The following is a 16,182-nucleotide window of genomic DNA, read 5'->3' as shown; positions in this document are numbered from 1 at the left end:
TTGGCAACTTTTCCGTTTTTGCACATTATTTGCCTCTATCTTGAACAGTTCTTTTACCAGCCACGTGAACAATATTATTATAATATATATAATTATTTGTAAGAAATGAACGCAAAAACCGATGGTAACGCGAGTAAATTCCCGTTGTTTGATACATGACCGATATCTCTTTGTCGCACACCGCCACCTACTGTACAGCAATTGCAAAGGGCAGTCTTTGCTACAATAGAATGTAGTTCAGCCAAGTGAGTCGTTTCCAATGTATGTATAAAAGATCCACTATCCTAATCCCCAAATAATAATAATAATTAAAAAAAACTCACACACTTGAAAGAAAAAAAAAATCAATGATGTCACGAAACTCACTCTAAATTTTAAAATTATTTAGCTACTCTGTTTGTCCTTTAAAAACCTTTATGTGTTTTGAAAATGAATCAAGGGGCAAGAGTGTTTTGCCCAGCTAAACTACCACGCGGCGTGGTCCACGCCCGAGCGTTCATTTTTAGTAATGGACATAATTACGTAAAATACGTCATCACGCTCTGTCCTGAACGTGAACCCACTGCAGGAAATACGCAAGAGCGGAGTAGCCGAGGCGCTGTCAAGGCCACCAGATCTAAGAAAACAACAACGTCACACCGGGAAGACATTATTGGTCGGATGTAAAGCCAAAGTTGCAACAAGTTTAGAAGTCGTTTGAATCGACGATGCACAAGGTCAGTGTACGGGTGATTGTTAATGAACAGCTTAAGTCATTTAAGGTTACTAGTTTTTTTAGCAGCGTTAGCATGAAGTGTACCGAGACCACACAAGCCCCCCTAGCTCAGTGTTTCCCACTGGCACACTGGTGGGAAATTGTCCAATATTAATTACGGAGCGCATTGGAAACTGGATCGCCAAACCACTGGTCAGTTACTTGCTAATCGCACGTTCGTGGCTAATTGGAAAATCTTGAGATTTCATGTGGCACCTTCACTGTGATCACCACTCAGCTGCTGTCAGATCAGCAGAGCGTCTTTAAATGTGACATTGTTGTTATTGTCACAGTATTCATAGAGCTCGTCTAAAACAGTAAATATGTTGATTCTTTTGGATTTTAATTGCAATCACGTTCAATCCATTATTGCTTACACTGCCTAAAACCTTTTTATTTTTTATTTTTTTAAACTGTCACTTTTAATGGCAATAAGAACAATACAAAAAATACAAAAAAATATATTTTTTAATTCTTTTTAATTATTCGACTCTTACTATGTATACATGAATACAATTTTATTTATACAGCACCTTCACAACGGCTTTTGTCGTATCATAACACATTTTAATATAAAATCTGGTGTAACACTTAACAGATTTTTGTTGTTGGTGGTGTGCTTTGAGATTTTTTCCCAATGAAAAGGTGTCCCTGGACATTTTAGCCAGCTTGACATGACCTTGGTCACGTGAGCAAAAGTCACGCCGTACTGTATACCCACACAGTGATTAAAGTCTTAATCAAGACTTTAGAATGATAAGTCAATTGATGGAAGATAAATAGCTGATACTATTTCAAGTCTAAGCGGATGTTTATATTGCAGATGCCTGGTCAACGCAACGATTTAAAGCACAGAAAGAGGAAGAACATGTCTGAGGCCACATACACTCAACAGGTTGGTTTACTCTGTGCTACTTCATGTACTTCTTACATGCGGCTCATGTCGGCTGTGCAGTGTAAAGTCCTCAATAAAACAGTTGGAGGAGTTCTCAAAATAACTACGACTTTTGAGGTTAAGCATAAGAGTCGTACCAACACTCAAAGCCTTGTCTTTCATGTGGCTCACAGGGTTCTGCCACAAGGAGGAAATGCGTGACGAGTCAGAAGACGCACTCTGAAGCAGAGAGCAGCTCAGCAGGCGGTGACGCTGAAAGACTGTCACGTATCAGCTGCGAGTGCCTCCAGCTCGCGGGCAGGCGGCGATGCTCGGCATCTCCTCTGCTGGACGGACAGGAGGGAAAGGAGAATGCGCTCAGGTCGGCTCTTGTGTTTGACAACTGTGCATGGTACGATGTGCGGGGTGGGCTTGAGGCTGCTGAGGGCATGGATTGTGAAGAAACGGACAAAAACGTGTTCCCCGATGACGACAGCAACCAGATTCTTCCTGTGGAGCAGTTCTTTGGAAATCTGGACGCTGTACAGGTAAGCCACTGGTTTCCCCTCATAATATGTTGACGAAATTACACACAAAAAATGTCTTTTTCACCCGGCAGGACTTTCCTCAGAGAACACCAGCAACTTCTTCCCATCATCAGAAGCAGCGTAGACGACGGCATTACTTTGCTCGGGAGGAAAGTGACGAAAGTAATGAGGAGGCACACCTCGAAGGCATGCCAAAAGATGATGGCATCAGCACTTTGTGAAGACACTCACCTCTGATGTACTCTTAAGCACTTAGCAAAAGCGGCCAAGAGAAATGTATTTTGTCAACTTGATTGTCACAAGCATCAAGGTAATTTGAGGTTTTTTTTGGTGCTGCAAATGACATTTGAGGAAACATCCCACTTTAAAACGCAGTACTACCTGCTAGCAATTTATTAGCGTTGTTGAGGATGTTGATGAGCGAAGCGACCTCAAGACACAAGACAAGCTAACTTGGATAACTACTGTCAGTTGTAACAAACCCAATCATTGGTGATCACTAAGGTGTTATTTGTGAATATTTAACTTCTTTCCCCCACAATTCAACTCTATAATCAATGACGTAGCGACACACACGTCCACAACACCGCACAGTGTGAATGTTGAAATGTTACTCATTCAGGTTACCTAAGATAAAAATGCGTTTTATTCAAAGTGGTGTCATAATATATTGAAGGTGCTATTTTTAAGAAATTGTCATGCCACGTAAATGAAAAGGTTTTAGGTTCAGATTGAAGTCCTTATAAGCAATAGAATGACACCTTTGCATTACACCGGTAGCCAAATTGATATTGTTGAAAATGTAATGCGGAATGATGCAACGTGAACCAGGCATCAAATCAAACAACCACACCAGGAATCTATTGAAAATGAGCATTTATTATTTGAAGTTGTTTTTAATTATATTTAGGCAGCTTTATCTTTACATCTTTGTATATCAAATCATATTCCTTCATGTATATCTCATGATACAGTGTTGTTTGTTAACCCTCCAAAAAGTCACTCAAAAAAGTTAACTTGTGATCAAGTCATCTCTGAGCTTCATAGCTGTTGAAGACAGTGTCTCGAGCAGATTGATCAGGACATCTACATGTTTTGTATATTTATACTTTTTTTACTCCATGCCTTATTCATGGTGAATGTTTTTCATATTGTACTATGCAACGTTCGGACTGAGTGATTGTCAAACTCAGCAGTCATTGTAAACATTTAATGCAGTAAACATTACTGTGCCAAGACTAATGACAAATTGCCCTGTTTCATGTTTTCCTGCTTCAGTTAAGGCTGCAAAGTGATGTCTTGTCATTCCTTGAGAAAAAGCGTAGTAGGTGATCAAAGCGATTAAAACAGTGAGGTCATTTTGTTGGAAATCAAAAATGTTATGAATTCATTTTAAGCGTATCTTTTTCCGCTGGTGCTTTCTTTTAAAGATTTTGTTTGGGTCACATGGCACATTGTGGGCTTCCTTCTTATGGCACACGATGTGGACCAGCTTCAGGTTGTCCCGCGTAAAAAGCAGTCTGTAGAAGTAGGTCAAATTGATGTCATCGCTTGTATGATTCTGCAGGGCTTCCAGGAGATCTGGAATGATGGTACGCTTCTTTTCGATCCTAGATGAACAAAAGGTGAATGTTTTTCCCGCGCATTTTTCTTATTTACATACAGTATATTGTCCTGACATTTCTTCAGATCTCAGTGGAAATGCTGTGAATATATTGTCAGTGCAGTCCAAGTGTCCAACCTGTGGTCCAGATTCCAAGTGCTGAACAGGATGCGGCTCTCCCTGCTGCTGTACGGGTTGATGGAGTGGAGTGACGCACATTTAGCCTGGTCAAAAGGGCCCTGTGGGTGCAAGTGTACAAGAAGTGCCTCAGAAATTCTCCCTTTCCAAAAGATGACAACCCTCAGCTCAGTACCATGCAGGTGAACCAGCCCTCTCGGGTACACAGTCGCTGCGTCTCCTTTTGAGTGCGGTCAAAGTAGCAGCCATTGTATTTGTCCAACTTGAGCATCTGCGAGATGCTCTCCGCCGCTTGCAAAGACTCTTTTCGGACTTTAGCTTTCTGCACTGATTTGGTGGCTACATCCAACTGTTAACAGTCAAGAAATGCGTATTGAGCTGTGGTACACATTAGAACCATTGCATGCTTTTATGGCTTCACCTCTTTCATGTAGCTTCTAATCCTGCTTTCACAGTTATACTTCAAGTAGGCAGACTTGGTCTTGAAGCGAGATTCCACGCCTGGGTGGAAAACAATTTTTGAAGAATATTAAAATTTGAATTTATTTTTTTAAGGATAGTTAGGGTACATTTTAACTCTGGAATTGATTACTTGGAATGGGAAAATAGTGGGGGAAAAACATCCATCCTTACCCCTGAACCAGTCTTCATCCTCATCCCTGCTCTCCAGCTCTGATCTGTCCTCGAGGGTTCGTAGAAGGTCGCTCAGGATTTTCTGCCTCTTGGGAGATTTCTCTCCTGCCAGGAGGCCTTTTGCCGCTCGGACGAGGGCCTTGGTGTGCTGGTCCGAGTTTAGTAACTGGGCAATGTCACACACCGCTGATGAAAGATGTGTTGACATCATGGTTTAGAATTGGAGGTCGAGTGAAGGGCCGGCCAGGAGAAGACACCTTTCACTTACCTCCGCCCCATGTCTGATCTTTGCAGAGGACAACAAGTTCTGTATTGTCAGGCAAAGTTCCGAAAAACTCTTCTGACACCGTTGTGCCGTCTTCGTACAAACAAAGATTTGCACCAGAAAGTGGCAACTGTAAAACAACAGAACACACAAAATGCGCGCAATGAACTACCGCGGCAGTAGAGATAAGATTAAGTCACAAGGCACGCTCAGTTACCTCCGCACTTGAAGTTTGTATATTTCGCACAAAAAGTGACGTTAATACATGTTTCCAAATTTTATAATTCCACTCTTTAGGGATATGAAACTACTAATGTTTCGACATCAGTAAAACCTTTTTTCGAACGAATTTCGAAATCGAGGATCTGCTTGTTTATGAAGGGCAAATTGCAAATTAATCCATAATTCATGTTCTTAAAATTTGCACAAGAGATTATTACGATTTTTTGGAGTGCATCGTGTGTGCGTGTGTGTACGTAACGATCGCCACATCCTTATTTTGTTTCGGAGAAAATAATAATAAATAAATAAATTAAGCGGAGCAATTCAAACCAGTTTAAAACGAAGCACGAAGATAACGACGAACCTCTAATATGTTGCAACCCTTTTTAAGCAGTTCCTTAACGTTTCTCGCTGCAACTCCATACTTCCTGTTATCGTGGAGGCTTCTGATTTTGAAAGGCCTGCTTTTTCTGAATAGCTCAAACATTTGGTTGCTTATCTGCACAAGTCTTGTTTACCCAAAACTCGCATTCTTGTGCACTTGTTTGTTGTCTGTCTTGCAAGGAACCAAACGGGTATCCGATAACGCCTTCAGCGCGGATTCGCACGTCGCTTTTGTTGCCATGTTGTGTGTGGCAAGGTTTTACGCAAGTCAGATGTAAAATATTTGGCCATTCATATTTTGTGACATGAATATGCTAACTTTAATATTTAATATGCTTTAGTGTTAGTTGTCATTATTATTATTAGTTTGCAATGATGAATTGATTTACATCACTTTATAAAAAGACGACAAATGAAAGTCAGTCACATATATGGAAAATCCCATGCCATATTTCAGGTTTTGACACAGATTCAATTTAATAATTTTAATACTAGAGTTTTGCTTCTGTTTCCTCCCACATTCTGAAAACATGCATTGTCGGTGAATTGACCACTAAAAATTGTCCGTAGGTGTGATTGTGTGTGTAAATGGTTATTTGTCTACGTGTGCTCTGCGATTCGTTGGCAACCAGTTCAGGGTGTCCCCTGCCTACCGCCCGAAGACAGCTAGGATAGGCTCCAGTATGCCCGCGACCCTCGTGAGGATAAGCAATTCAGATAATGGATGGATGGTTACGAATATTTCAATATTTACCATCAGTGTTTCAGTCATATACATTCGGGAAATTGTTTTGTGCTACTTTCTTTGGGAGGCATAAACATTCATGAAATTATTACAAATTGATCTTTTTTGGTTACCTATATTTACCCTTGAAGGGGTTATTTGTGCAACATAATTAATGTAATTGAGCGGCCGTGGTTCACGAAGAAGAGTTGTCCAATAATCAAAGGGTCAACTGTTTCATTCCTGGTCTGCCTGAGTCATATGTCGTCGTGTCCTTGGGCAAGACACTTTGCCCACCTTATCTCCAGTGTTATTCACACTGCTGTTGCTGGGTGTGAATGTTTGGTGGCAGTCGGAGGATCTATACTCCAGCTGCTGGTGTGCATCTAAAGCTGCTACAGTGAAAAAAATAACCTTGTTCGTTTGTTTTGATTGGATTACTGTTAATGTTTTCCGACATGTCATGTTTTGCACTATCTCTCTAGCTCTACTGTGAACTCTAGTCTATGTGATAGGATTCTTTTATGGTTAGATGTGCCACACCCAACACGGCAGACGCTTGGAGATTGGGTCGGAACGGGTCAACCCATTCATGAAGTGCTCTATGTTGGCTCCACCCACAACCTGTTTGAATTTTTATCTATCCCAGGACGCATTGCGCTCTGTCGTCATTTTATTGTTCATCAAATGTTTTTTTCGTTTTAATTTATCAACATCACATTTTGACATCAACATGAGCACACATAATCAACGACTCCGTGTATATCTTGACTGGACCAATTACTAATAATATAAGTAACGATTATTAACAGAACAAAAAATGAAATATGAATATATATGAATTGAACAAATAAAACAAATAAAAAATTAAGCTAAAGTGAAACAGATTTGCAAAATCAGGCCAAAATAGTGTTCCTAGCCATGACTACGTGAGTTGGAGCGGAGCATGACAACGTAATTATTACCATAGCAACCGACGCTACGCGATAGGCGACTCCAAGTACGAGGTGTGACAAGCATACACACCCATCACCAAATTTTGGTCTTTGTAACACTCCACGATAAAATAGATCGCTATATTTCGCAAACTACGTCTTACTCTTAATCATTAGTACATACGTTGCTGTCATAATCACAAATACGCGTGGTGCAACGTTTGGTTTATTAAATGACCCCCGTGTACAACATGGTACGACCCAATTTTAACATGGCGACCCCCTTGTTTCCTTCGTTGAATACCAACCACGAGTCTTTATAATTGACGTTTTCATCTTACGTTCCCCTCAAGTCTCCGATGTCGACAGGAACCCTGTTTTATTGATGTACTGTAATGTAATGTGTGATCCTCTAAAAAAATCGACCAGTAGAAGAGCCCACGGCACACTGTCTTTCATGCTACTACAAGTATGGTAAAAACAGAGGACTTCTCATCGATGGCGGACAGCTGGAGAGACGTGTTTGAGAGGGGACGTTTGATTCCCCCGCCCGGGCAGATGGTGCGCCGGGCTGTGGACAGCCACCTCACTCAGTCCCGCGGCGTTCAACTCACCCTAAGTCGGCTTACTGCGGCGCACCGACCCAAGGTGAGAAGACTCACTGCCAACACTTGCTATAGCTCGTTCGACTGGAAGAGCTGTTGCTGGCATCGGGGTGCGGTCAAAACAAAGATGATCACAGAAAAGAAGATAAACTACACGTGCAATCTCTGACTCTTCGGTATAGTGGAGCAATACGGTCGTGGCAATGGCCGAAGATCATTTACTGAGGTTGCATTTCCAGAGTAACAAAATAATCGAGGACAGTTCCCTGATCAAACAAAACAATTCATACTCAAATAACATTTCTCGGTTGAATTTAAATTCCATTAATCATGTCCAGCTCCACAAAAGAACCCCTGTTTTTTCAATACACATGCTTTTGACAAATAATTCACTTTTTCCGCTGTAACAGTGTTTCCCAACCTTTTGCATGCCATAAGTGCTCAGCTGCCTTCATTCATTTTTTGGTGCAATGGAACTTATCAAATACCCAACTTGTTTGTGGAGTCTTTGTTTCACCACTGCACAAATTGGGGGTCTTTAATTCTCACAGGAGACCTCAGAGGCTGAACCAGATGCCACTTACCAGCTGCGAGTGACATTCTTTGACAGAAATCATCAGTACTTCTTTGGGAGAACATGGAAGAGCAGCCCGCAGAAGATGAAAAACAATAAGATGACCCTCAATGAGGTATTTTTTTTTTTATACTTGACTGGATGATTTCATTACATTGACTGCTCTTGACACACAGATGCACACAAATGAGATTTCCCAATCCAACCAAATTAAACTCTGTCGGTGTCTTTATGTAGCTCTTCTCCTACAGAACAAACGCCCAAACTTTTATAACCTCTAAGCCTCTTTGAGGCGAACGTAAAAGAGTTTGGCCAGATATTAACCTTCTTTTAAATACATAGATTGCGTTATCTCATTGTAGGCAATTACTGCGCAAGAGGTGTCATCCAATTTTTTTTTTTTTTTTAAATAAAACAGTACATTGACTAGCTACAACCAATGATGAACATTTGAACCATGTGCATTGATAACTATGTGCATGATATGCAATGTAGGAACTGTCTAATATTCTACCTTAACAAAAGTGATGATGTTGAGTTTTAATTGACACGGTCAGAGCAGTTTTTATATTTATCATTGTTTTTTTTTTTTGGTACATTGCAGTGATGTACTGCTGTCCCGTATCCTAATAGGTCCTGTTCATTCTATATTCTTTTTACTCTGTTATGTAACTAATTGAGGAAGCCAGCATTTGAAAACAAAGCTCTGACATTGTCTATTGAATAACTCTCTGACAATCAATACGGAACATTCTCAACTTGTAGGATATTTGATACAGCCCTTGTATCGGATATCATCAGCGAGCACTCAATTCATTTAGATGATTTACTACTGATGAAAAAATCACAGTTAAGACTTGCAATTTCAAGTTTGGGGTAATCTGCCAATTCAAGATTCTTCAAATGAGGTCCGTCTTTATCTATACAAGCATCTATCTGTAATCATGATACATTAACGGAAACATGCAGCGCATGTTTTGCCTAATTAGTGATATGATTAATAACACTCATCAGTTTAGGTGACTTTTTTATCGGAGCGTGTCCTTGTTACATGAAATATATTGGGTGGAGGGCAACACAATTCCATAGTTTAGTTTAGCCTTTTATTTGCATTTGATGCACCTGCACAATACAATGAGATCCCATACAAGAGCTGCATCGAATACTTTTGTCTGATTGTGATGTTAGTTTAAGGCAGGGGTCACAAACACGGTGCCCGCGGGCACCAGGTCGCCCGTGAAGACCGCACGAGTCGCCCGCAGGACTGTTCTAAAATTAGCTCAAATAGCGGCACTTGTCAGTGAGCTGCATCTATTTATTTTACAGTCAAACCTCGGTTTTTGAACGTCCTGGTTCTCGAACAAATCGGAGTTTTAACAAAAAAATCGAGTTTTTTTTGCTTCGGTTGTCGAGCAAAACACAAAGACGCTCTTAAAGCAATGCGACAGTGAGCGCCCTGCGCGCTGCGGTTGCGCGATCGGACTAAATTAAGCTCCCTGCGCACTGAGGTCCACTTAAATTTTGGAAAGTACATCAAGACTTTAAAAATATTCTCTAAATTTTAGCGATGGCTCTGTCACAATAATGCGACCAGCGCGGTGCAGTTGCGCGGTCGGCGACGCGCTACTGTTGAGCGTTCGGCGGTGTGCTGCAGTTGCGCGATCGGACAAATATGCGCAAATAAAAAAATGCTTAAAAAAGGCGGGTTTCTTTTGTCTCGAAACGAATTAAAAAAAATTCCATTATTTGTAATGGGAAAAATAGATTCGGAATTCGACCGATTCGCTTCTCGAACCGCCTTCTGGAACGGATTGTGGTCATAAACCAAGGTTTGACTGTATTTTTGCTATTCTTGTTAAAATCACACTTACACGGGAACTGGAAATGACAATAATAACACATAGTGAAAGCCAAATTGAGCAAATTGGCTATTTCAGAAGTGTGTCAAACTGGTAGCCCTTTGCCTTAATCAGTACCCAGGAAGTAGCTCTCGGTTTAAGAATGGTTGGTGACCCCTGGTTTGAGGCAACTGACTCCCTGAATTTACAGTAACCAGACAGAGCGTCAGCCTCAAGCCTGAAATTCAAGTCTGAAATTTTCTTCAACAAACAGAGTACTGCTGACCGCTAATAAATGTTATTCATTTTCAAAAGAGTCACACTTGAATGGAAACATTTGTCATGTAATTTTTTAGTACTGCACTGTACATAATTTCATTACCAGGTGATCTGATCCGACAAACACTGTCAGGCCTATTGCTTAGCTACCATAATCCCCGTCACCTGCATATGAGACCCGCAACAAGCGTTTGAATTCTATTATCTGTCTAGGGATGATGATGATAATAATAGAAACCAGATCATGAAGTGAGCTGGACCTGCATTTGTTCTGCAGCAAGAAACCCTTCCAACTGTTTTAAAAAATATATATATATGGGTGTCAAATCACTGTTTGATATCCAGATAATACTAAAAGGAAGCCGCATGGGCCTCTTCAACTTATCATTGTCAGCTATGATGGATTGCTTTTAATATTGTGAGAAAAGCAAATAGGGGCAGTGATTAGAGAGAGTTTATGAAACTAGATGTCTCAACAGTGAGGATTTCTGTTGTGTTTCTAGTCAAATCTTGCTTTATTAGACTTTTTCTTGGCAAAGGAGCACACACAGATTGTGATATGTTTTTTTAATATGCTGTTTTGGATGCAATGCCACACTTAAGGAAATGTAGTAATTCACTATATCTGTGTAACAACCATTCTTACAATTTCTGTATTTTATTTGACTCTTAAAAAATATGCAGCTTTTGTGATGATAACTCCAACAGAAATAATGATTTACAAGCACCTTACATGGAGGAGATGAGAACAGAATTCCAGAACATTTAGGACATTTATTTATCATTGTAATAGCTGTTAATTTTCCCTAAAAGGTTGTGGAAAAACTCCTTTCTATTTCTACATCTCTGTCTATATTCTAAACAATAATGTCGGGAACACATTTTATTTGGAAGCATCCAAAGGCACAAAAAAAACCCCAACAAATATTGGGTGATAATGTTAATAAAAAGTAAATCTTGGCTATGCCTATAAACGTCGTTTTCTCACGGTTTTCAACGACAGTGAATTATTTTTTGATTCCTTAAGGATATTTTTACCCAAAGTATTAACTAACACTAAGTAAAAGACTGAACAGCAGAGGGCAATGCTGTGCCTCAAATGACAAAGAATGGATCAACTGAAAGAGGTACAAAAAGAATGGTGACTCCTTCCACATTATCTCTCACTGTGATCACCTCATTTAACTGTCTTCACATGGAGGAGGTGCTTTCTTCCCCGACCTGCAAAATTGTCAGGCTGACAGCAATGCTTTGGAGAAAAGGCCAATTTGGCCTCCTCCAAATCTTCTTTTTTTTGGCCTTCCAATATGCTATTAGGCATGGACGTAATAGAGAAAAGAGCATGTGCATGTTTGGACCACTTTTCTAACCATTGGCACATTACCTGAAATGAATAATGACATGAATATCCATTGATCAGATGGTTCATCCCGGCTACAAACTTCTCTCACATTTGCTAACAAAAGTCCTTAAATATTGCAGTATGGTTTGGTATTGTACATAGTTTTCCCAAGTTGTGTTGTAGATCGAAATAGCTGATGCGCGCATTATGGTGTGGTGCCGAACTAGACCGAAGGGGCAAAGCTTGCCACAGAAAATGACTCAAAAGAACCCCCCAAAATGATTTACTGTTCTCACGCCTTCTGTTGCCGTGTCTTAAAAGTACCATAAAAGTCATATTACTATTTCCTCAAACAGCCACATGATAGGGAAAAAAAGACACAAAAGGCCAAAATGTCCTTCCTCCATCCATGTTTATACAATCTTACATTCCAAACTTTAATTCATTACAAGCATGGTTATTTGAAAACATTGTAATTTCAATTAAACAAAAGAAAAGAAGAAACACAATAGAATGAAACGGCAGAACATTAAAAACAGAAATGAGCTGGAAGAAGATGAATAAACTCCAGACATGATTCATACAACCTTTGGTGTGAATGCACCGAAAGATGTACAAGAAGAACCTGACTCCATTTATTTGCCATCAATTTGTCCGATGTTGCCAAATGTTAAGTAACTTCAAAATGGTCCCACACTTTGGCAACATAAGTAATTAGGCCATCTATTGGTTGCTGCCAATTGTGAAATCCACCTTGGCTGAAAGACTATGATAAATCATCTCTAATGTCCATCTCCAATTCACTGGTGGCGTCCCAAAACTTGGCTAAGAAACGTGAGCATGCATTTATCATCATCCAATTTGTCCACCTTTGTTTATAAAAGGGTATTCCCCTGAGAATAAACCGCTTTTAAAGTTAATACAGTTCAGACTTTGGTGCAATAATGAAGTGGAGGCACACAATAGCATTGCAAATTGGATCTGTCAGTGCAGCTGCTGTTAAAAGCGTTTTATTCTCCTAAAGAAACAAAATCCACAAAGCATAATTTAGCTGAAGAAAAACTAGTCTAATGACTCTGTCTGGAGGTTTTCTGTCGCTGTTTGCAAACCCCCTGACTGCGAGCACGAATCACGTCTATTCAAGCGTGTTTACTCGCAGGCACAATGGACCTGTGCCCTTTTCCCCAAGTGTTAACAGGAGAGGTGAGATTAATTTTATGTCAACACTTCCAGTCACAAAAGGTGTTTCTAAGAGTCCTTTTGTATTGCCGTGTACAATCTGCATGTCCTTGACTGAATGCAAGAAAACACCTTGGAGTGAAGCGGAATGTTTTCTTCTGTCCCGTCCGTCCGTCCGCCCGCCCGCCCGAATTGATTTGAATGAATAATTGAGAAGAAATTTCAGTTCTGAAGGCTCCTTTTGTCCCAAGCAAAGTGACAGATGGTGGGGAGGGGGGATAAAAATTGTAAAATCAATTCACTCAAATCATTCTCGTTATGAAAGATTTGATCACAAAACGTGTGTGGCTTTTTCTTAAATGAACACGTTTGACATTGCTCTCGTGCCAGCTTTTAATTATATTGCGCTGTCATCCATCCATCCATTTTCTGTACCGCTTAGTCCCCACAGGGGTCGCGGGCGTGCTGGAGCCTATCCCAACCGTCATCGGGCAGTAGGCAGGGGACACCCTGAACTGATGTTTATTGTATTCGTTTATATGTTTAATAAAGACAAAGCCATCACAAAACTGTTGTAATTATTTAGATTTTGATCTAAATTAGCCTTGAATAAAGACTAAGCAGTCACATGAATTAACAGAAAAAATGGACAGCCGGACTCGGACTCATGGTCAAGAGGCCGGACTCGGACTCGGTGCAAAAATCCGACCGAGTCCACAGCCCTGCTGCTTACCCTTTTGCAGTCCACTTACATTGGCTACAAATTTGCTAGTGATATGATAAAAAAGTTGATAAAAAAGTTAGTTTTGTGTTGTATTTGAATGCATTACCGTAATTCCACGTGTAGGTATGGAGTGGAACAGTTTTGCCCATCATTTTTTACGCAAATAAGTCAGAGGCATCTTTTAGCTCACTTCCAAGTGCAATTAATTTATCTTTTCTTTCCTGGAGTTATTCACATAAGTGCAGCTACATACACGATGTCTCTTGCACTATGCACGAGTTTTCCACAAGCTGGAGGTGAAGCAGCAGGCGATGTTATGTAGTGTGAAGGGGGATAAACGGAACCTGTGTCACTGGGCTCACATTGTGAAACATTGTATATTTGCACTTGCATTGCTCTGTTTGCCTCTATGGATGACTGTGTGGATTGTATTGTCAGGCTTTGGAGGTCTTTTAGCTGCTTTCAGCAATTCTCTATTCAGGCATTCGTTATTCATAGCGTTTATTTATTTATTTATTTACACCAACTGCACCTTTCAGAACACTGCTCAACCATAACCTTGGAAATGTATTTCGGTGTTTTGTATGAATAATATATTATTTATTGCGATATGATTTCTGTTAAATGAATATTTGCCTGCAACTATTTTTTGGGAACTTGCCTCTCAAGTAGGAGTTGTGCTGTGAGAAATGATAGAGACGAATAAGGAATTGGAAATGCTTTTCTGCATTTGGAAAGAAGAACATCGCGATTGAGTGTAGCCATGTAACGCAACCACTAATTAGTAGTCGGGGGGGTCATTTGAAAGTGTGAGCCGGCAGAGTGCTGACATTTTAAAAAGAAGCAACGATAAAAGCTCTGAAAACAGTTAGGCCCCTTCAATTGTTGTCTTATTGCGACTGATGCAGTAATGGCCTCTGCTTCCCAGTGAGCTTTGTTGTTGTCCTATTTTGTACCTGAGTAGAGCCTGAACTGTGAGGTGGAAAATCTGTTATATTTTGAATATCCTTGGTCAAATGTCATTTGATGATAATTGGAAATAGATAATACCAATGCCTTTTAAAGTTTTTCTTACAGGTTTAACGTGTTCGTGATGTTGGAGTATCAATATTAATTTATTGCGCGAAGATTCATGTACGTACGTACCTTCTCCTATGTGCATTAACCAGAGTGGTTTAGAAGATTTAGATTTAAAAGAAATGTCACTTCTTAAGCAGAAAAAATGTTGTACATGTAAAGTGGGGTCCACACATATTGATATTTTACATCTCAACTGATTAATCAAATATGTGAGTTTCCACGCTACAAGAGAAAAAATGCCATGTGCGTGTTTACTTTACTTATAATGTGTGTTGTACTTAAAGGTAGAGTGTGTAGTTTAGAAAATAAACCAATATTTTGTGTGTACTGGAGAATATTAAAATCATCTTTTGAACAATCATCCCCACCTAGGCTCATTTTATTTTTGAATCTTGTCGAGGTGCGACAAAACCAGCCAGTCGGAGGCTGTAGACTGAGACAGAGGGGTGTTGTTTGATCGCATGCACCGCTGATCACAAAGCCTTTCAGGGACACCAGGCAGACTCTCGTCAAGGAAGCCATCATAGTTTCTCAGACAAATTATTTAACTCCAATTAGCAAATGTTAAAAAGTCAGACTTGCACCGCTCACTCCTTCAAACGAAGTGCAAACATGTATTATGGTGGTTCTCCTATATGTGGATTGGGAGACGCTGGTGGAGCTGGGGCGGGGGCATGGGGGCACGAGCTCTCCTGAAATATGCATCTCATGATGCTGCCATCATGATGCTTCACCGTAGATATGGTGCACTTTCAGTGATGAACATTTGCAGTAAGCTTACCTTTTGGAATTTTTGCCAAATAGTTCCACCTTGCTTTCATTGGACCATATCAAATGTGTTTGGGAGATTTTGTTATGGTCTAGTTGAACAGCAATTCTGCAATTGTATCGCAACTAGAGAATTAGAAAATGTTACAAGCTAGGCTACAGATGGCTGTAGCTATGTCACAAGGGTGTAAACCATCCCATTGAATGACAATGATTGAATTAGACCGCGGTGCAATAGGCCTTCTGCATTAGAACTCCTTGAAAGTTTGACGAAAATGAGTTGTGAATTGTTTTGAGTGTTGTCGAGAAAGTCCAATAGATGTGGTAGACTGCGGCCAAATCCCCGCTTTTCTGGGATTGCAATTTAGAAACAGCACTAGCCATATAAAAGCGACCAGTTGACTTGCCATCTAAGTTAAAGTTAAAGTTAAAGTCCCAATGATTGTCACACACATCTGGGTGTGGTGAAATTTGTCCTCTGCATTTAACCCATCCTCATGTGATTTTAATCCATCCCCTGGGGGAGAGGGGAGCAGTGAGCAGCAGCGGTGCCGCGCTCGGGAATCATTTGGTGATCTAACCCCCCAATTCCAACCCTTAATGCTGAGTGCCAAGCAGGGAGTCAATGGGTCCCATTTTTATAGTCTTTGGTATGACCCGGCCAGGGTTTGAACCCACAACCTTCCAGTCTCAGGGCGGACACTCTACCACTA

At 40.4% G+C, this 16,182-nt stretch overlaps 3 protein-coding genes across 6 annotated transcripts in view; 2 read left to right on the top strand and 1 right to left on the bottom strand.

Annotated features, from left to right (window-relative positions):
- Positions 1-554: 554 nt before the first annotated feature.
- Positions 555-3,425, top strand: lg2h1orf174 (linkage group 2 C1orf174 homolog). Of its 2 annotated transcripts, none has more exons than XM_061273116.1 (4): positions 555-716; positions 1,578-1,649; positions 1,823-2,176; positions 2,248-3,425. In XM_061273116.1, the coding sequence occupies exons 1-4, from the start codon at positions 708-710 to the stop codon at positions 2,395-2,397; spliced, it is 585 nt and encodes a 194-aa protein (XP_061129100.1). In that variant the 5' UTR covers positions 555-707; the 3' UTR covers positions 2,398-3,425. The 2 variants fall into 2 exon arrangements, with proteins under 2 accessions (XP_061129100.1, XP_061129101.1); XM_061273117.1 differs by lacking the exon at positions 555-716 and adding an exon at positions 723-907.
- Positions 3,036-5,613, bottom strand: dffb (DNA fragmentation factor, beta polypeptide (caspase-activated DNase)). The gene is made up of 7 exons (XM_061273114.1): positions 5,402-5,613; positions 4,819-4,945; positions 4,551-4,736; positions 4,339-4,418; positions 4,093-4,266; positions 3,918-4,018; positions 3,036-3,786 (listed from the first exon to the last, which is right to left on the bottom strand). Exons 1-7 carry the CDS (start codon positions 5,522-5,524, stop codon positions 3,564-3,566), a joined length of 1,014 nt encoding a protein of 337 aa, XP_061129098.1. The 5' UTR covers positions 5,525-5,613; the 3' UTR covers positions 3,036-3,563.
- A 1,310-nt stretch (positions 5,614-6,923) lies between these two features.
- The window catches only part of nphp4 (nephronophthisis 4), a 102,822-nt gene continuing 93,563 nt past the window's right edge, over positions 6,924-16,182 (top strand). The window contains exons 1-2 of one of the 3 annotated variants that reach the window (XR_009713789.1): positions 6,924-7,728; positions 8,237-8,374. Coding sequence is in view for 2 of the 3 variants with exons in the window: in XM_061273107.1 (XP_061129091.1) it covers positions 7,552-7,728; positions 8,237-8,374 (315 nt within the window). In the remaining variant the exon portion in view is untranslated. The remainder of the gene's footprint in view (positions 7,729-8,236; positions 8,375-16,182) is intronic. The other 2 variants (XM_061273107.1, XM_061273106.1) reach the window with 2 other exon arrangements.

The sequence above is a fragment of the Syngnathus typhle genome, linkage group LG2 (genome assembly GCF_033458585.1).
Source record: "Syngnathus typhle isolate RoL2023-S1 ecotype Sweden linkage group LG2, RoL_Styp_1.0, whole genome shotgun sequence".
Classification (NCBI taxonomy): Eukaryota; Metazoa; Chordata; class Actinopteri; order Syngnathiformes; family Syngnathidae; genus Syngnathus; species Syngnathus typhle.
This window is presented reverse-complemented; position numbering and strand designations above follow the sequence as displayed.

Excerpts from the sequence above, each read along its gene's own strand:
- lg2h1orf174 (XM_061273116.1), top strand. Across the intron at positions 1,650-1,822 it reads AGGCCACATACACTCAACAG|GGTTCTGCCACAAGGAGGAA; the intron begins GTTGGTTTACTC and ends TGTGGCTCACAG. Across the intron at positions 2,177-2,247 it reads GAAATCTGGACGCTGTACAG|GACTTTCCTCAGAGAACACC; the intron begins GTAAGCCACTGG and ends TTCACCCGGCAG.
- dffb (XM_061273114.1), bottom strand. The coding sequence starts at position 5,524 with ATGTTTGAGCTATTCAGAAAAAGCAGGCCTTTCAAAATCAGAAGCCTC. Across the intron at positions 4,946-5,401 it reads AGGGTTGCAACATATTAGAG|TTGCCACTTTCTGGTGCAAA; the intron begins GTTCGTCGTTAT and ends GTTGTTTTACAG. Across the intron at positions 4,267-4,338 it reads TTAGAAGCTACATGAAAGAG|TTGGATGTAGCCACCAAATC; the intron begins GTGAAGCCATAA and ends GACTGTTAACAG.